General features: G+C 46.7%; 1 protein-coding gene across 1 annotated transcript in view; it reads right to left on the reverse strand.

The window, feature by feature from the left end:
- LOC142774481 (uncharacterized) overlaps window positions 1-19,570 on the reverse strand; it is a 66,325-nt gene that overhangs the window by 28,718 nt on the left and 18,037 nt on the right. The window contains exon 2 of the mRNA XM_075874822.1: window positions 18,549-18,712. Coding sequence (XP_075730937.1) covers window positions 18,549-18,712 — 164 coding nt within the window. The remainder of the gene's footprint in view (window positions 1-18,548; window positions 18,713-19,570) is intronic.

Genomic DNA, 19,570 nt, shown 5'->3' on the forward strand with positions numbered 1-19,570 from the left:
TAGCGGATAAGAAGCGCGAAGATGCTGGCTCTGGACAACGCTCATTACTCAACTTCAGCGCGTGACACCTAACCACAATTAACGTTAATCCGACGTGACAGCTGTATCATAGGAGTACATGTGTAATGTTTATAAAATTGGGTAGGCAGCACTACAACTACTATTCACGTTTCACGAAGATTAGCGTCTGTTTGAAAAGTAGTTCCGAGACCTGGCGTATAGCTCTGTGGTAGAATGCTTGACTGCCACGCAGAATGCTTGGTTCGATTCCTGTTGAAATTTATTATTGGCATTTGTCGGCGATTCAACGCTTCCTATTGCAGGTTTTTTCTAACATTGACAATTATTCTTTGCATTCCTCCGGTCGACGCTACCGATGTAGGGTATTTCTTAACGCTCGAGCGTTAAATTAGTCGATGTGTGCTCTCGCCGTTCCTGGGCAGATACCAAGTCTCAATCACCCGTGGCACATACCCGCATACCAGCGGTACATACTCGCCTGTGAGTATGTGCCACTGTCTGGCGGGAAGTGTTTGACGTCCTGCGTGACCGGATTGTGACAATATTGTTACGGCGAATAAAGTATACACAATGAATCTACAGGCGAGCAAATTCGTACAACGCTGCTGCAGTCCGAGCACGTTCCCCACAGCACTTCGTCGTCGTCATCCTCAGGCACCTACTTAGCCCGTGACATTACCCGCCAGTGGCAGAAGCACCGTCCTGGTGCGATCGGTTCTCGGGGCCTGAGTAGTATGCTTTAAGCCGTGAGACATGCACTATATCGGTCGGGACTGAAGCTAGTACTGACGTGGTATGGAGTGGAGCTATCTCATAGGTCACGCTGGTGACCTTGCGAGCGACGCAGTAAGGGCCAACGTAACGGGACATAAGTTTTTCGCAGAGACCAACACGACGCGATGGTAACCACAGCAAGGCGAGCGACCCCGGAGCGTACTGTACGTCGCGGTGCCGGCGATCGTAAGCACTCCTTTGGTTAAGCTGCGAGGCACATAACTGATCCCAGGCCACTTGGCGGGCGATGTCAGCTTGGGCCAGGGCATCACGAGCATAAGCAGTCGATGAGGGGGCGTCAGATTGGAGCATGGTTTCCATGGGCAAAGGCGGGTCATAACCAAACAGTAGGTAAAAAGGTAAAAATCCAGCTGTATCCAGCAGCGTGACGTGAACTGTTGTATGCGAAGGTAACGAAAGGTAAGTGGATGTCTTAATCTTTGTGATCCGTGGAGACGTACATCGCTAACATATTCGTCAGGGTACGGTTGAGGCGTTCCGTGAGGCCATTGGTTTGTGGATGGTATGCTGTAGTGAACTTGTGGTGGGTAGAGCAAGATCGCAGGAGCTTGTCGACTACTTTAGATAGAAAACAGCGGCCGCAGTCGGTGATCAACTGACTTGGAGCACCATGACGCAGAATGATGTCATGAAGAAGGAAATTAGCTACATCAGCAGCGCAGCTGGTGGGGAGGGCGCCTGTAACGGCACACCGCGTTGCGTAGTCGGTAGCAATAGCAATCCACTCATTACCGGTGGCCGACACGGGATAAGGTCCTAGAAGATCGAGGCCGACTGGGAAAAATGGCCCATATGGTACTTCAATGGGCTGGATGGTAACAGCAGTTCCCATAGCAGGTGTCTTGTGGCGCTGGCAGAGGTCACATGCCACAACGTACTGTCGCACAAACGGTAGAAGCCAGGCCACACGAATCATCTGAGCGCGGTCATACGTGCGTGACATCCCTAGGTGTCCAGCGGAGGGTGCATCAAGGAGCTGGGCCAAAACGTGTAAGCGAAGATGCGCAGGAACAACAAGATGCTCAGCACCATCTGGGCGGTTGTTGTAGTGGTGCAAGATATCGTTGTGAAGAACGAACAATTGTAAGGACTGGTCTGGGTGGGGAGAGTGCAGACCATTGATAATAGCACGCAAAGAGGGGTCGCGGCGTTGTTTAGCAGCTATGTCGGTGAAGTCAGTAATTGAAATAACGAGGACCTCTTGTCCATCTTCCATCATGTCAGGGGGATCGACCGGGTAACGCGACGAGCAGTCGGCATCCTTGTGAAGTTGTGCGAATTTATAGGATACGGAAAAAAGTTTACTCTTGTAAGCGCAGCGCCCAGCGACCAAGGCGTCCCGTAGGGTCCTTGAGTGAGGAGAGGCAGCAAAGCGCATGGTAGTCCGTAATAAATGAGAATGGGCGACCATAGAGGTACGGTCGGAATTTCGCAATTGCCCAGTTGAGAGCTAAGCACTCACGTTCTGTGATCGAATAATTTTGTTCCAAGCGCGACAACAGTCGGCTTGCGCACGCGACGACGCGGTGCATTCCTTGTTGCCGCTGTGCCTGCACTGCGCCTATGCCGTGGCCACTGGCGTCAGTACGAAGCTCCATGGCGGCAGATGGGTCGAAGTGTGCTAGGACTGGTGGATTGGTGAGAATGTCAACGAGCGAGGAGAAGGCGTTTGTTTGCTGTTGGCCCCATTTGAATGTGACATCCGTTTTGAGGAGGCCGGTTAGAGGGCGGGCTACTTCAGCAAACTTCTCCACAAAACGACGGAAATAGGAGCACAGTCCCAGAAAACTTCAGACGTCCTTGGCTGAGTGGGGTGTGGGGAAGTCGCGAACCGCTCGAACTTTCTCAGGGTCTGGTTGAACACCCACAGCGTCAACGAGATAGCCGAGTACGCAGATTTGGCGTTGCCCAAACCAACATTTGGACGAGTTAAGTTGCAAGTTGGCATGTCGGAAAAGATCAAGCATTGTGGACAGACGGGTAAGATGGTCGTCGAAAGTAGTCGAAAAAACAATAACGTCGTCAAGATAGCAGAGGCAGATGGTCCACTTCATTCCTCGAAGGAGAGAGTCCATCATGCGCTTAAACGTCGCGGGAGCATTGCATAATCCAAAGGGCATCATCTTGAACTAATAAAGTCTATCAGGAGTCACGAAGGCCGTCTTCTCTCTGTCTTTGTCATCCACAGTTATCTGCCAGTAGCCTGAGCGAAGGTCTATTGAAGAGAAATATTTGGCACCGTGTAAGCAGTCGAGTGCATCATCTATGCGCGGTAGGGAATAGACATTTCTCTTGGTAACATGGTTGAGATGGCGGTAATCAACACAGAATCTCCAGCTATTGTCTTTTTTAACAAGTACAACGAGTGAGGACCAGGGACTAGATGAGGGTTCGATTATGCCCTTATGAAGCATTTGATCGACTTCTCACTGTATAATAGCGCGCTCCAGGGCTGACACACGCTAGGGCCGTCGGCGAATGGGCCGAGCGTCACCGGTGTCGATGCGATGGGTTACCACGGATGTCTGGCCCAAATTACGGTTGCCGAAGTCAAAGATCTCCCGATAAGAAGCAAGCACATGGCAGGGAGCAGAGACTTGTTCAGAGGTGAGCGCGTCAGATAGCATTGGCTTGAAAAGGTTGGAACAGGAACGTGACGGGAGCGATGTTGATGAAAAATCGGGGGGCGGCTCGGTGGTTAGGGCGGAAACTGTGTGGTCGACCAGTGGTGTCAGATGCGCAAGTGACATGCCGTGAGGAATAACTAGCGCTGAGAAGCCAAAATTGAGGACTGGAAATGAAGTTCGGTTGTCCCTAACGGTAACCACCGTGTTGGGGAGTGCAACATTACGTGTCATCGCCACGTCAGAAATAAGGGCAGCAACATAATCACCATCGGGTACTGGAGGATATGGCGAGAGTTGGACATGAACTGCGGCTTGCGGCGGAAGTCTGAGGAAATCGACAGAGCGTAGACGAGGTGGGCTGGTAGAAACGGTCTCTGAGAAGGATGGTAGTTCGAGCCAAAGAAGACCTTTGGAACAGTCAATGAGCACAGCGTGTAAAGTCAGAAGGTCGAGTCCAAGGATGCGGTCATGAGAGCGATTTTCCAGTGCAGCAAACAGAACTAAAGTTTGATGCTCAGAAATCGTTATTCGCGCAGTGCACATTCCAAGGACAGCAGGAGTACTCCCATCCGCTGTACGAACGGTAGGTGCAATCGCAGGCGTCAGAAATTTTTGGAGGTGGCAGCGGAGGTCTGAGCTCATGACAGATATTTGCGCACCGGTATCAATAAGAGCAGTTACAGGCAAACCATCAACGAGAATTGTAAGAAGGTTGCACCACTGGTCGGGAGTATTCAGAGGATTTGCAGTCCAAGTTGTGTATGCAGCGTCACCTCTGGGGGCTGTACCGGCTAGTTTTCCGAGTGACGGTCGAAGGGGACCGAGAATGGTGGGGTTGGGACGAGCGGGACTGACCACGCACGGGCGATGGCGAGTGGCTGGGCCGACGTTCTGAATTATAATCTGCACCTGTCTCTTCTTGGTAGGATGGGGCATAAAGTGCACATTCGGAGCGAGGTCCCCAATCATAGAAGCTCGGTCGAGGTGATGAGGTCCAACAGCTGCGGCAATGGCGAGCGATGTGTCTTATCCGATGGCACGTGAAACGTATGGGCCGATCATCATGAGTGCGCCATTCAGCTGGGTTTTGTCTTGGCGCGAACGTGTGGTTCGAAGTGGCAGCCACAATGACTGGAGCCGAGCTGGAAGTAGCAGGGGCATTTTGATGAGGTGGCGAAATGCCCATATTCGCGATCTCTTGCCGAACCATGGCCTGCATCATTGAAACAGCATCGAGGTTGTGTCCTGGCGCGCTGACGCTAGATATAGCGGGTCCCATAGCCTCGAGTTCCCGACGCATTATTCTGGTGACGTTTTGCGGCGCTGGTGGTTGATGTAGTGTGGGCAACTGTTCGCAAGAGGACGTAGCCGCCGTGTTGGGAAGGCGGTCAAATCGGTGAGCTATGCACCTACTATTCGCCTGTTCGAAGCGAGGACATGCTTCGATGATCGACTCCGTCGAGCAGTCCTTGCACAGCAGAAAATTGAAGGTGTCATCGGCAATTCACTTCAGGATGAGTCCGACTTTGTCCTCGTCGAGCATTTCCTTGTCGACCTTGTGGCACAAAGCCAACACACCCTGGATGTACGCGACGTACGGCTCTGTGAATATCTGGGCACGAGTCGCAAGCTCTTTCTTTGCGGCCACTTGACGTCCGATGGGTTTCCCAAATAGATAGCGCAACTTCTGCTTACAGACGTCCCAGCTGGTCAACTCTTGATGAGTCTCGTACCAAAGTTTTGCCGTGCCATGCAAGTAGAAGATGATGGTCGCCAACATAAGCGTCGGATCTTAATGAATGCTGCTGCTGACGCGCTCATATAGAACCAGCCAGTCATCGACGTCTATGCCACTTGTGCCGTTGAATGGGCCTGGGTCACGAGGTCGCACCACAACGATCGGTTGTGGGGCTGACGGATCTTGTTGACTTTGAGTAGCCTAGTCAGTCATCGTGGTAGCTGCAATGCGCCGTCCGCTGCGAAGATCCAGCTCGTGGGGCTGTATAGCGAGATGCACCCCGCACCTCCAGCAATGATGTTACGGGGAATAAAGTATACACAATTAATATACTGGCGAGCAAATGCGTACGACGCTGCTGCAGTCTGAGCACTTTCCCCACAGCACTTCGTCGTCGTCATCCTCAGGCATCTACTTAGCCCGTGACAATATTCAAGTCTTGAACAGCGCGTCATACTTGTCGAACAATCTTACCATCCTGTGCTAACTTTTGGTTCACACCAAGTTAAGGCGGTGTCCACGATAGCACCCAAACCTAAGCGGCTAGATAGACAGATAGATAGATACGCTCAAAGTCGCCGAAGTTTGCTAAGAAATGCTTCGCATTTAAAACGTTTATATTGCTACGTGCGAGTGCAAGGGGACGAAGAAGAAAAGCTTATAGACTGGCGCGAACTTATCTCTGTTGCTGACGCTGCTCACTTAACCGGCTCAAAATACATCTGTGACTACCCTCGGAGTCGGTCTTCTTCTCGTAACATATTTGGTGGAAGGGCTGGCTATCGATCCCCGTACCTCTCGCACAATATCTACAACGCGGACGAGGAAGCAGCCAGACGCTATACTTGGCGACAACTTTCGGTGGCAGCACAGCCAAAGCTGCGGGGGCGGATCTTCTGCACAGGTGTTACTATGCCAAGTATTCCCGGCTGCGGCGGCTGCATTTCCGATGGAGGCGCAAATGTCGTAGTCCCGTGTGCTCAGATTTGGGTGCACGTTAAAGAACCCCAGGTGGTCGAAATTTCCGGAGCCCTCCACTACGGCGTCTCTCATAATCATATGGTGGTTTTGGCACGTTAAACCCCACAAATCAATCAATTATTCTGTTTTCGTCCGATTTCGGTTTCGCAACCGCATCTAACATCTTAAATTTCTTTGGGAGGAGACAAATAAAACGTTCACTTTTTAACGAAAAGAACATAAAGCTTCTTTGAAGCATTGAGATTTCTTTCCGAAAAAAAAGATACGACCCAACAGGTACTGGGTGACTGGAACAGCGTAAAGCCAAAAAATGGCAGATCCCTCATACAGAGGGAATCGGTGATATGCGAAGCACGAATGAGGAACATTGATATGTCAATTTAGAGGGCCCGTAAACCACCCAGAGCCAAATATCTAGAGGGGGCGTTCCAGTTGTGTACTAGGCTATAGTGAACACTGGTGGAATTCCACGCGTTTGCACATATCGCTCTTTCCTTCGCTAGGTTGAGTTCGTTGGCTCATTTGACCACCTTCGTCCACTTCCGAGGTGGAAACGCTACAGGCGCGTGAGTATGCTAACAGAAAACAGGCTTTATTTCGCCCAATGACAGCGTCTCTAGTACGTAGCGTCATTCGTATTGTACGCAGCATCAGTTGGCGTCATGTCAACTCTTCTCGATAGAAGAAGGGCATGGGGAGTGGCATGCGGCCGTTCGTTGGTGGTTTACAGGCCCTTTCAAATCAGCCCAATTAACGTTACAGTGTGCACCTAAATTATGCCGCACATGTCTTCAATGTCATGGTTATCGTGTTCGGACATGTTGTTAAACTTCGTCGGCTATCCTCGTTCTGTGATACCAAATTTCGTATATGTGGAACTAGCGAAACGGCCGCGAGCACGCTATCGGTATATCTTGTAGTCATGTTTTACATGACACGAATGTAAGATTGTCGTGTTTGGGTGTATCATTTACATTCGTCGTCTTTTCATGTCACGTGATACCAAACTTGGTATATGTGGGACTAGTGAAACAGACGCGAGTGCGCTGTGAGCGCAGCAGGTATTCATGTTTACGTGACACGCATATCATGATTATCATGTTGAGGCATGTCATTTACCTTCGTCGTCTATTCACATCATGCAATACTAGATTTGGTATATGTGGAGCTAGCGAAACGGCCACGAGCACGCTATGATTGCTGCATGTAGTAGTCATGATTTTCATGATACGCATATTTTGATTATCATGTTTCGACGTGTCATTTATTCTTGTCGTGTATTCACGTCCCGTGATGCCAAACTTGGTATATGTGGAGCTAGTGAAACGGCCGTGAGTGCGCTGTGAGCGTAGGGCGAAGTCATGCCATACATGGCAATTTAAAGTGTCCCAGGTGGTCCAAATTTCCGGAGCCCTCCACTACGGCGTCTCTCATAATCAAACGGTGGTTTTCGGTCATTAAACTCCATGTATAATCAATTTTTTCCATGACACGCATGTCATGATTGTCATGTTGGAACGTGTCATTTACCTTCGTCGTCCATTACCATTCTGTAATACCAAATTTGGTATGTGTTAAGCTAGCGAAGCAGCCGCGAGTGCATCATGAGTGTGGCATGTTTTCATGTTCTTACATGACACACATCTCAGGAATATCATGTTTAAACTAGTCATATACCTTCGTCATCCATTCACGTCCCGTAATCCAAAATTTGGCATATGTGAAGCTAGCGAGATGATCGCAAGGGCACCATGAGCGTGCCATGTAGTCATGACTCATGACCAACATGACATGCATATCATGATTTGCACGTTTTAGTCTGTCATTTATGTTCGTTCTGCAGTCATGTCATACCGTACCAATGTTTCAACATGTCATATGAATGAAATCATCATCGCAAGATCAGAAACACCATGAAATGTAAATCAAGATAATAATGACACACGTGTCATGATTTTCATGTTATGACTGGTCAGTTATTTTTGTCATATAGTCATGTTATCGCATACCATTTTTGGTATTGATAACATTATCAAAACGGCCACGACAGCTTCATTTCTTAGGCAGCTAGATACTAAATAGATACGCTGAAAGTCACCGAAGTTCGCTAAGAAATGCTTCGCAATTAAAAAAAACATTTCTTAAACTTCAGTGCAAGTTCTGGTCAGCATCATTGTTTTTTCCTTCTGTTAGAGGTGCAAGAACTTTCTGGTGGCACTCACGTTAATTGGGGGGGGGGGGGAGACGCGAAGACAGTAATGGGTAACAGAAATTTTGGCACCGATCATTGATGAGCGGGCGGCTGACGTTAGTAAATCCAAGTAAACACAATATTTACTCGGCTGAAAGCTGGTGCACTCCGGCGACTAGCAGCGGTCGTGCAATCATTCGCGACTGGTGACTAAAAAGCGACTGATGCTCACACCGGCAGAGGCTACATGCGAGCGACCGGAAGTCGCAAAACCGGAGAGTCACGTCCGGATCTCGTTATCAGCGAGAACTCTGGATACCAGCGCCGATCAGCTCACTGCCGCCAGCTGAGTGAGCGGAGCAAACCGAACGCACCACATTTGTTGTTTTCGTCCGTTCTCGCACAAGGTTCCCAACAGCGTCAAGTTTGATTCAAGCGAAGAACAAGACATTGTCATCTTGCTGGTGCGCTGTGCCAAGGTGTCAGCGCTGGCATCGAAGATGCCTTTAAAGAAAATAGGCCGGTAGTGGGTGTGACCGTCCTCTCGATCGCGGGAGCTGGCCGGCCATGCAAGCCGCCTGCCTCCCGAGCTGCGCTGAGACGATGAGTGAGAAGTATTTCCGAAAGTCATACGTATTCGGAAACGGTCTTTGAATATAACTTGACTTGCCACAGCCTACAATGCAGCACAAATGCGTTTTGAACGCGGTGTCTTAAGTCGTTGCCAAGGCATGAAGCACAAACGCGTTCCAAACGCGCTGCATTGAAGGCAGTGGCAAGTCAAGTTCAAGACAAAAAAAAAACGTTTCTGACTACGGGGAAAAGATAGTTCACAATTTATTTTCTCTTTACTTTGACAGTGTTTAGCTTTTTGCGAAAGGCGCCACGTAAATTTGAATCTTTGCTCGAGCTGCTGCGCCCCGTCATCTCCGAGCCAAGTATTCCGTGGTGACTATTGTACCAAAGACCCAGAGGAACGCACTCGTTTGTATCTGGTGGCAGGAAGCCAGCGCAATGAAAAAACAAAAACAAAAAAACTGGGCATCGCTGATTGGTTCCAGCAGCTTTGCGACCACAGTCACGCGACTGAAAAATTGGTCAGGAAGCGACTAGCCAAAACAGTCGCTATGCGACCGTTTGTGACCGTTCGCGACTGTTTGCCACCAGTCGCAAATGGTCGCGCGACCGCTGCTAGTCGCCGGTGTGCGCCAGCATTAAGAACGCTGTTTTTGCATAGTTACCAGGGTATCATACATGAACGCTCTGCTACCTAGGCAAAGCGCAAGGAACGACTTCCTCTGTAGGTGCTGACGGGAGCGATGTTATGGTACACGATCTTCAGCGTTATTGTATCAACAATATTTAACAGCTGGCCGAGACATCGATCACGCATGCAACTCAATTGAGAAAAAAGGTCATTGGTTTTCCGTAGAGTTTCCAATCGCAAGTTTTCTTCCAAGCAGCGCTTGTGTTCCTGGAGACTGGCAGGGCACTGGTGTCACTTTTGAGGTTTGGCTAAAGCGATGAGAGTCCCACTCTCGCTGAAGATATCAGTCGCACACAAATTATGCGTGACTACATAGGCGGAACACAAAATATTTCACGACACATCGCTGCTTTCGTTTCTTCTTGCTCGACGAATACAGATAACCTAATGAACTCACAATTATGCCCACTAACAAGGTTTGACGTGAACTTGCTGCAAATGAGTGACGCCGTGGCTCTTTACCGAGGCAGGGAAAAGGTGAAATGGCACAGAAAAAAACTGGAAACTGCAATGAAGGAAAAATCTACATGAGTGATCCTACACAATAATAATGTGAACTATCATGAACGTAAATCCTATCACTTATATATTTCTCATTTGGCTACACAGTATGCAAAGGCTAGCTTTCATGAAATACATGCAGAGGCGTAGTAAAAAACAAATTGGCAGATCCCACGTACAATGGGAACCAATGATATGCGAAGCACGAATGATAAAGGTTGATATGTACTTTTCAAACCAGCACAAAGTTATGAGGTAAAGGTAATTGATGCCATACATGACTTCCATGTCATCATTATCATGCTTAGATGTGTCGTTTATATTCGCCATCTGTTCACGTGACGTGAATGTCAAATTCAGTATATGAAGAGCTCGCAAAACGGCCACGAGCATGCTATGAGCGTGGTGTTAGCATGTTCTGACATGCCACGCGTGTCAGAACTATCATGTTTGCATCAGTAATATATTTCGTCATCCATTGACGTCACGTAACACCGAATTCGGTATATGTGGAGCTCGCAAAATGGCCGCTAGCGCATCAAGAAGGGCCCAATATACTCCAATGTAGCGTTGACGCATGCGCACGCTGAGCACAGCAACGCTACGTTAGCAAAACGCGAGCACTCTATAGTTTGACGACAGGCGCGACCAGCGTCCGTCGGCGCGGCCCGACGGCAACCGGCGCGAAAGCCCCGCCGCGGTGGCCCAGTGGCTAAGGTACTCGGCTGCTGACCCGCAGGTAGCAGGATCGAATCCCGGCTGCGGCGGCAGCATTTCCGATGGAGGCGGAAATGTCGTAGGCCCGTGTGCTCAGATATGGGTGCACGGTAAAGAACCCCACGTGGTCAAAATTTCCGGAGCCCTCCACTACGGCGTCTGTCATAATCATATGGTGGTTTGAGGACGTTAAACCCTACGAATCAATCAAACCGGCGCGAAATGCGACATGCTCCATTTAGCGCCAATACGTTACCCAGAGAACACAGCGTGTCCCTCTTTTCGAGACGGAGGGACGCCGGAAGCGCTGAAACGTGCATCCGTCAAAGCAACACAGTGCGGCGGGCACTTGCGAGTATATGACAGCACCGGCACCTGGCGTGGCAGCACCGGCGTGACGGAACAAAACGAACGCCGGCGAGCACGCACACCGTGACACGGTGAGCGCGCTCACCGTGTTTAGTAGTGCCTTGACTGTGGCATGTAGTCATGTTTTCAAATGACACGCATCTCATGAATATTGTGTTTTTCGCCTGTCACATACCGTCGTCGTCCATTGATGTCACGTAATACATAATTTGGCATTTGCGAAGTTAGCGAAACGGCTGCGAGCGCATAATCAGTGTGGCGTGCAGTCATGTTCTTAAATGACACGCATTTCGTGATTATCATGTTTGGATGTGTCATTTACCAATGTCGCCCATTGGCGTCGCGTAATACCGAGTTTGGTAGATGTGAAGCTAGCGACACGACTGCGAGCACATCATGAGCGTTGCTTGTAGTCTTGTTGTTGCATAAAACGCATCTTATGTTTGTCATGTTTGCACCAGTATATCATACCTTCGTCACCCATTCACAACCCGTTATACCAAATTTGGTATAAGTGAAGCTAGCGAAACAGCCGCCAGCGCATCATGAGCGTGGCGGGTAGTCATGTTGTTAGATGACACGAATCTCAAGATTATCATGTTTGCACCAGTCATATACGTTCATCATCCATTCGCGTACTGTAATACCAAATCTGGTATTTGCGACGCTAGAGAAACGCCCACGAGCGCATCAAGGGCTTGGCATATTGTCATGTTGTTAGATGGCTTATATGCAGATGTTAATGTTAGGGTCTATCGCTTGAGTCGCCATGCAATCATGTCATACCATACCAGTTTTGTAACATGCCATGTGAACGAAACCACAGGAAGAGCTGCACGACCATAAAACGTAAATCATGACATTCCTGACATACATGTCTTAATTTTGATGTCATGACTAGTCAACATGTTCTTCATAAAGCCATGTTATGTCATACCAAGTTTAGTATCGATTATATTATGGAACGGCCAGGAGAACTAAAAGTCGTAGGCGGCTTGATAGATAGATAGATAGATAGATAGATAGATAGATAGATAGATAGATAGATAGATAGATAGATAGATAGATAGATAGATAGATAGATAGATAGATAGATAGATAGATAGATAGACAGATAGATAGATAGATAGATAGATAGATAGATAGATAGATAGATAGATAGATATGCACTATGTCGCCGAAGCTTGCTGAGAAACTCTTCACATTTAAAAGTACGATCGAGCAGGTACTGGGCGATAGGAACAACGCAAAACCGAGAGGCCATCTCCGAAATTTTTGTTCATACTCGGTCAGCATCGTTTCTTTTTCTTTCTTTTAGAGACGCAGGTATGCAGAGGCGTAGTAAAAAAGGGTGAGCTAGGGCTTCGTAGTCTCGGCTGTGCTGCCACAGAAGGTTGTCGCCGAGTGTAGTAACCGTTGCGTTACGTACGCGGAAGCCTTTCAGTCGGCGGACCGCAGCACCTTGTAACAGTAGTAAAGTAAGCTAGAAAGAAGTAAGTACATGCCTTTAACAACTTTCAAGGAACTTTTTTGTTAGTAACGTGTGGCCTAGGTGTATTACACTTTGTTCGCATATACCCATTGTTAAAGGGGAGATGACACGGTCACCGAAAATATTGTGGTTTTCAGCAAAACACAGGAGTGCAAGGTTTTCTTCTGCCTCTACATGTATCAAATAGAGAATAAAAATCACATTTCATCGCAAGGAGATCCCTAGAAATTGCCGCCGATAAGCTACGCTCAATGCCGCCTACCGCTATTTTGCCATGGCGCATGTGACGCCAATGTATCCTTGCAATGGAGAGTCCTTTGTCACTTTAGTTTCAGTCACCTCATAACCCTTCATTTTCGATGCCAAGCTAAAGATAGCCGCAATGGCCGAACCGTGTTTGTAGTACGCGTCGCGCATCGCGAAACGAAACCCATGGCCAAAAACTAGATGCTCGCAAAGCCGAGTGCCTTCTTCCACCACGGGATACGGAGCGCCAGTGTTGCCAGACACTCGTGCTGCTGGCGTCTTTAGAGATATATTGGGCAGGATTTACGCACTCGACCAAATGCGCTCATATATATGGTATAACTGTAGTAGAGTGTACTAGAACTTTTGAGTGGCGCGACCGAAACGCTTTCCCCTTGCTTTCTCCATCCCCAACTTGTGGCGAAAGTGGCGGCGGCGCTGCCATCGCCCAATCTTCCCACTTGGTTTACTCGGCAGGCTCGACAGTATGGCCGGCATCTCGGTTTTAGTCGCGAAATGACGAAGAAGCAGCGTCTAAGCCATTGTTATGCGCCAGGTTGCACAACTGGATATCCGCGTGTGCAACAAAGTCGGAAGTTTTCGCTTTTTAAGGCCCCGAAAGACGAAGAACGACGACTTCTTTGGGAGCGGAACCTCAATCGGCTTGACAAGGCGCTTGACGCCGTTTGTGGTGTGTGCGAGTTACATTTCGAACCGCATTTCATTGTGACAGACTACGTACATGTAATCAATGGTGTTCAAGTCCGAATTCCTAGGGGAATGCCGACACTTGCCCCTGATGCAGTCCCGACGATCTTGCCCAACCTGCCTGCATATTTGACGCTCAAAACTCCGGCTCCGCGGACCCAAACAGAGCGGCGGCATCAGTGTGTGCCGGCTGAGAATGACAACAGAAAACGGCGACGCATTAGCACTCCTGCACAGCTTCTTGTGGATACCAACGGTGCAACTTCTGCAGATGGCGACGAAGCTGACGAGGTAAGCTCAAGTCTCTCGTCTGACGCGTTTGTCACTCTCGGTGACCTTCGTGGTCTTGTCCTACCATCAAAGTCATGGGCGCTGCGCGAGTTTCTTAGATTTGCCGGCGTGTCGTACGTAGCGTGCTCACTGAATCCTAGCACTCGTGAACTTTGCATTCAACGAGCCGTATACTTCACCTGTGCAGACAATGGAAGCGTGCAATGTGAAGCGTTCGTGCAAGAGAAACTAATCAGCAAGTCCAGTTTAGTAAACGTTCGAGAAGCCTCAGATGCTTTGCAGCTTGTTGCAAGCATCCCACTCTGTTGTGGAGCAGCAGAAACTTCATTTTTTCCACCATCGGACCTTACCCGCGGTCTATACGCGCAAAGGAAGTCAAGAGGAGAAATCTTCTACAGTGTCAAAAGCGCACAGCAGCAATTAAAATTCAGTAGGCTATAAATCGCTACAGTGGCGTAAAAAAGATGTCATTTTTCGTGCATATTTTTTTACACCCTTAATTTTTTGGCGGTGCACCAAGAAGAAAAACAATTTTTCTTAGATTAGGCTTGAAAGCGAGAGAACGTGCAAATAATGACGCGAAATAAGCGCATTCATTGCACAATGCACAACCACAAGTACCGTCATACATTGGTTTCGCACGCCTAGAAACCCATGGATAACACCTGGTCTCTTGCATTCCATATCTAAAAAGGAAAACATGCGAAGAAAATTAAAATCTCAGCCTTCAAACAGCTCTCTAAAAACGCGCTTAAAAAGATATTCAAATCTACTTTCAATGCTGCTCAAGAGGGCCAAACGCGAGTATTATGAAAAACAAATAGATAAGAACGGTAATGATACCAGGAAAAGCTGGCAGCTAATAAAAAAATTCTTGAACAGCAGCGAGACTACATGCTTATCAAAAATAACGGTTGACGGACGTTCCCTTACCGAGCCACTCGATATCGCTAATGCTTTCAGTGATACTTTTGCATCAAATTCCCCCGATTCACTAGTTGACCTTCATTTTCCCATTCTATCTCGTTCACCTCAGTCTTTTTATTTACGTCCTACATCTGCAGACGAAGTCTTTCAGATCATGTCATCTCTTAAAACCAAAGGGCCAGGCTTAGATTCCATTCACCCGTCTAAGATAAAGCTCGTGGCACGTGAACTGTCTCCTATTTTAGCTGAAATAATTAACAAATTGTTCAAAGCAGGTGCATTTCCTGATGCTTTAAAGGTAGGAAAGATAACACCTGTTTTCAAAAAGGGCGATCGTTTGTCAACTAATAATTACCGTCCGATTTGTGTACTTCCTTTCTTTAGCAAAGTAATTGAAAAGCTTTTTTACTTGCGTTTGATGTGCTATCTGCTTAAATTTAACCTACTCTCTCCCCACCAATTCGGTTTTCGACCTGACTACTCGACAGAGCTCGCCTTGCTCAGCTTTACTGACCGAATTAAACAAGCCATAGACAATGGATTACTTACTGGGGCAGTTTTTATTGATCTCACGAAGGCTTTCGACACGATTAACCACCGGATCCTTCTGTGTAAACTTGAATCTTTCGGAATTGTGGGTCCCGCTTTGCAGTTCATTCGCAATTACTTAACAAATCGCTCACAGGTAGTTTATATCAATAACATTGCGTCATCTGCTAAGCCAGTTACCATGGGCGTCCCTCAAGGTTCAATCTTAGGCCCTCTTCTATTCCTACTTTTTATTAACGACCTACCTAGTTCCCTTAATCATACTAACTGTCTTCTTTACGCCGATGACACTACTATTTTTACATCCCAGAAAACAACTGCTGAACTTGAAAGTAGCTTAAACTCCGATCTCTGTAATATTTATCAATGGTGTGTTAACAATCATCTTTATATGAATCCCTCTAAAACTACATTTGTGGTGTTTTCATCCGCACAGAACACATTTCCCTCACCAGTTTCTGTATCTCTTAACAACCATATTATTTCCGTATCGGATCATGTGAAGTTCTTAGGCGTAATACTAGACAAGCATTTGAAATATAACTATCATGTACTCTCAATATTAAAAAAAGCTTCTTTTGGCATTCATGTTCTCATTAAAGCCCGCCCTTATTTTCAGTCACGCATTATTTTATCATTATACTATGCATATATTCATAGCCATCTTTCCTATTGCATTTCATCCTGGGGTAATACATAAGCCAGTCACCTGGAACCCCTTCTACATCTTCAGAAACGGGCACTACGTCTGATCGCCTTCGCTCCATTTCAATCGCCTTCTACGCCACTCTTTATTTATTTTTCCGTGCTTCCAATTAATCTTTTGTTCACTCTAAAGTTAGCTATATTGATGTACCGCCTCATTTATCATGGTCTATGTGTTTCAGGGCTATCCACACAACATCTTGTCAATACTAATAACACCAGGTTTTCAGCCTGTCACAATTTCGTTCTCCCTAAAGTGCGTAGCAATTATGGAAAACTAACTCTTAAATTTACAGGTGTATCCGTATGGAACAACATACCACTTGAAATAAAGTTATGTCCCACATTCTATTCGTTTCGCAAAATGTTTAAAGAGTACCTAATCACAAAACGTGTTTTCTAAACTCTGCCGTCGTGCCTTACTCCTAATTTTAGTATTTCTTTTACTAACTATACCACTTGCTGTTGCACAGAACTTTTCTTGCCTTGTTATTACAAAATTTTAACCATTCTTTGTTTAATTCGTACAAAGTGTTTTTCACTGCTTGCTGCATTGTTATCGCAATTTACTTATTCTCTAACGGAGGTCCCCCCGACAGTTTTCTAACTTCGGGACCTCCTCTCTACTGTAAAATTTTACTCACGTAATGTATGCATTCCTGAAATAAAGTTTGATTGATTGATTGATTGATTGATTGAAATCTCAAAATAAATCTTTGATCTTGAATCTTTTTGTATCTAACCTGTGATGGTAAATTTAGCAGCATTAGGGATCTCGGTGCATAATTCATCGATCTAAGCCAATTCATTGTTGCGCTTCAGTGTCCCTTCAAACAATCTTTCGACCATAACATCTTTTTTTTATTGAAATGCATTTTGGAAAGACAACCTAACCTCTGTCGTTCTGTTTGCTTTGTTTTATGTTATATTTTGTATCCTGGCTCTATATTTTACGTTTTTTACATTTTGCCTAATTGCAAATGTATTGTTTTATAAATATGTAAACCTTGCATTTTTATGTTATCTATTATGATGATCATTAGTTACGGCTCTGCTTTGCAGTGTTGTTGCATTTTTAAACTCTCAAAATCTTCCAGTACTATGTTTCCCTTAAGACATTCTTGTGCAGTATTACGTATTTGCATTTCTGTGGGTCCTACAACAATGAATCTATTCCCATAATTCAAAACCAAAGGGAGGTTTGGAAAAACTTGGCTGTTCTTCAAATAATATCAATAAAGCCTACTTTTTTGTCGTGTGTGCAGGCAGCCACAAGCAACGAGCCTTTTATTTGAGTCTGCAGCTTTGGTGTTTTAAGTGGAATGGACCAAGAGTTCTTCAATTTGTGTGCAGCATATTCCTTTTTTTGAAGGGGGGGGGGGGGGGTGCTTCCGGTGTGTACCGGCCAGCTGGTTTCTCGTCTAAAATGTGAACACTTTAAAAATTTAAAAATAAACGCGCTCGTTATATCGTACAGTGTGCTATGCTGCTTCGGGCTGCAGTGCGGTCAGCAGCAACTTCAATAACAATAATGTCAAATAGCCTTTATTTGCGCGAAAAAGGAGAGGTATGTGAATAAAAAAAGAGGGAGATCATCTACACACTAGGCGCAACAGAGAGGTACCAACACGTACGCGGAACGCCTGCCAGCCATCCGCCCGGGTAGATTGGTCGTCGCCAGCGCCACCGCATCATTCCGCGCCGAAAGGGCCACTCCCAGGCAGCTGCTCGCGCCACTCAAAAGCTTCTAGTACACCCTAACTGTAGTTTCAACGCACAAAAAGACATGAAAAAACACAGGTCAAGCACTTGTCGTGTGTTCCTTTGTGTCTCTTTGTGCGTTAAAAGCAAAGACATACCATGAATCTCAACCAACTAGCCAAAGTGTCGATTATGTCGCGTAGTCATTTCACAAGCTTCCTGGCGAACACGAAAAGCCTAATGTGCATAGCAAAAATTATGAATTAAAATTCGGCATCATGGTCTCGTTTACTGTTTCAAAATCTGGTTTGACACCAGATTTTTGTCGGTAAGTTCGTTTTACCTGACAGAAATCAAGCGTGGCATAAAGTTGCTGTGTTGGCGGAATTTCAAAAGTTCCGACTTAAACACAAGCCTGTGTTCATGCATCGCTTTGATTTCATTAAGGCTCAAGCTACTTACAATGGCCCCGCCGTGGTGCTCTAGTAGCTAAGGTACTCGGCTGCTGACCCGAACGTCGCGGGATCGAATCGCGGCTGCGGCAGCTGCATTTCCGATGGAGGCGGAAACGTGGTAGGCCCGTGTGCTCAGATTTTGGTGCAAGTTAAAAAACCCCAGGTGGTCGAAATATTCGGAGCCCTCCACTACAGCGTCTCTCATATTCATATGGTGGTTTGGGGACAATAAACCCCAAAAATCAATCAATAAATCAAGCCACTTACAATGCTCCTCTGCTCCACTGACCTGGCCTCGGTAGCTTTCGCTCCCAGTAAAAGAAGTCGTAATCAGTGCTGTTCAGCCCGTTGTTAACCCAGTGGATGCAGTCCCGCCGTGGATTATGGTAAGTGCGCAACGTCATCCAGATTTTTTCTCGAGTGCTTAGCATCTGTATGGGTACAAAAAGAGAAAAGTCATGTGCACACATACGTAAGCAGTAACTGGTGTTGCAAGACCGACAAGGTGCCGCACATCATGACAGTTGCGTGCACTTTTGCAGCACGAAAGCAGTCTTATGCCCTTTAGAAAAGGGACTGTGCTCAAGCTTTACAGCCGGAAACCTTCTAGGGTGGTTGCACTTTGGTTGGGAAAGTAGATTTGTTTAAAGCGATGCTTTTCAAACATACACTTTGAAAGCTTCCCGACAGTGAGTGACTAGTTCTTAGATGGCACGATCCAATGCAGTCATTTTGATTGGTAAACGCAAACATTTTGCTAATCGGAAATTGCAATGTAAAAGAATGCATTTTTGTTTCGTTTTTAGCTACTATAAATGTGGGTTCTGATATGCTGACTCACTTGATTTTGTACAAGAAATAATGACGTTGTACCGAATTAGCAAGCTACAGTCATGAGAAATCTTGAAGCGGGCATACCAAAAGCATTACCAAAGATACGGGCCCAGCCACTCAACCATTTACTATAGTTTATACTAAAAACGATGGTTCTGCAACTAAGTTTGACGTCATTGTAATAAGTAAATCTCCTATGATTGATGGCGGGCTATAGGAACAGATGTGCTGAATCTCTTATTAAATATCAGTTGCATAAAGAGTCCTGGTGCCGATAACATTCCAAACAATTTTTATATATGTATGCGGAGTTGTCTACTAAATAAAACCACCATAAATCAGTCCTCACTTTCCTCTTGCTGCTTTCCCATCATCATCATCAGCCTGACTACGTCCACTGCAGGACAAAGGCCTCTCCTACGTCCCACCAGTTAACTCGGCCCTGTGCTTGCTGC

Source organism: Rhipicephalus microplus, chromosome 10 (genome assembly GCF_043290135.1).
Source record: "Rhipicephalus microplus isolate Deutch F79 chromosome 10, USDA_Rmic, whole genome shotgun sequence".
Taxonomy (NCBI): domain Eukaryota; kingdom Metazoa; phylum Arthropoda; class Arachnida; order Ixodida; family Ixodidae; genus Rhipicephalus; species Rhipicephalus microplus.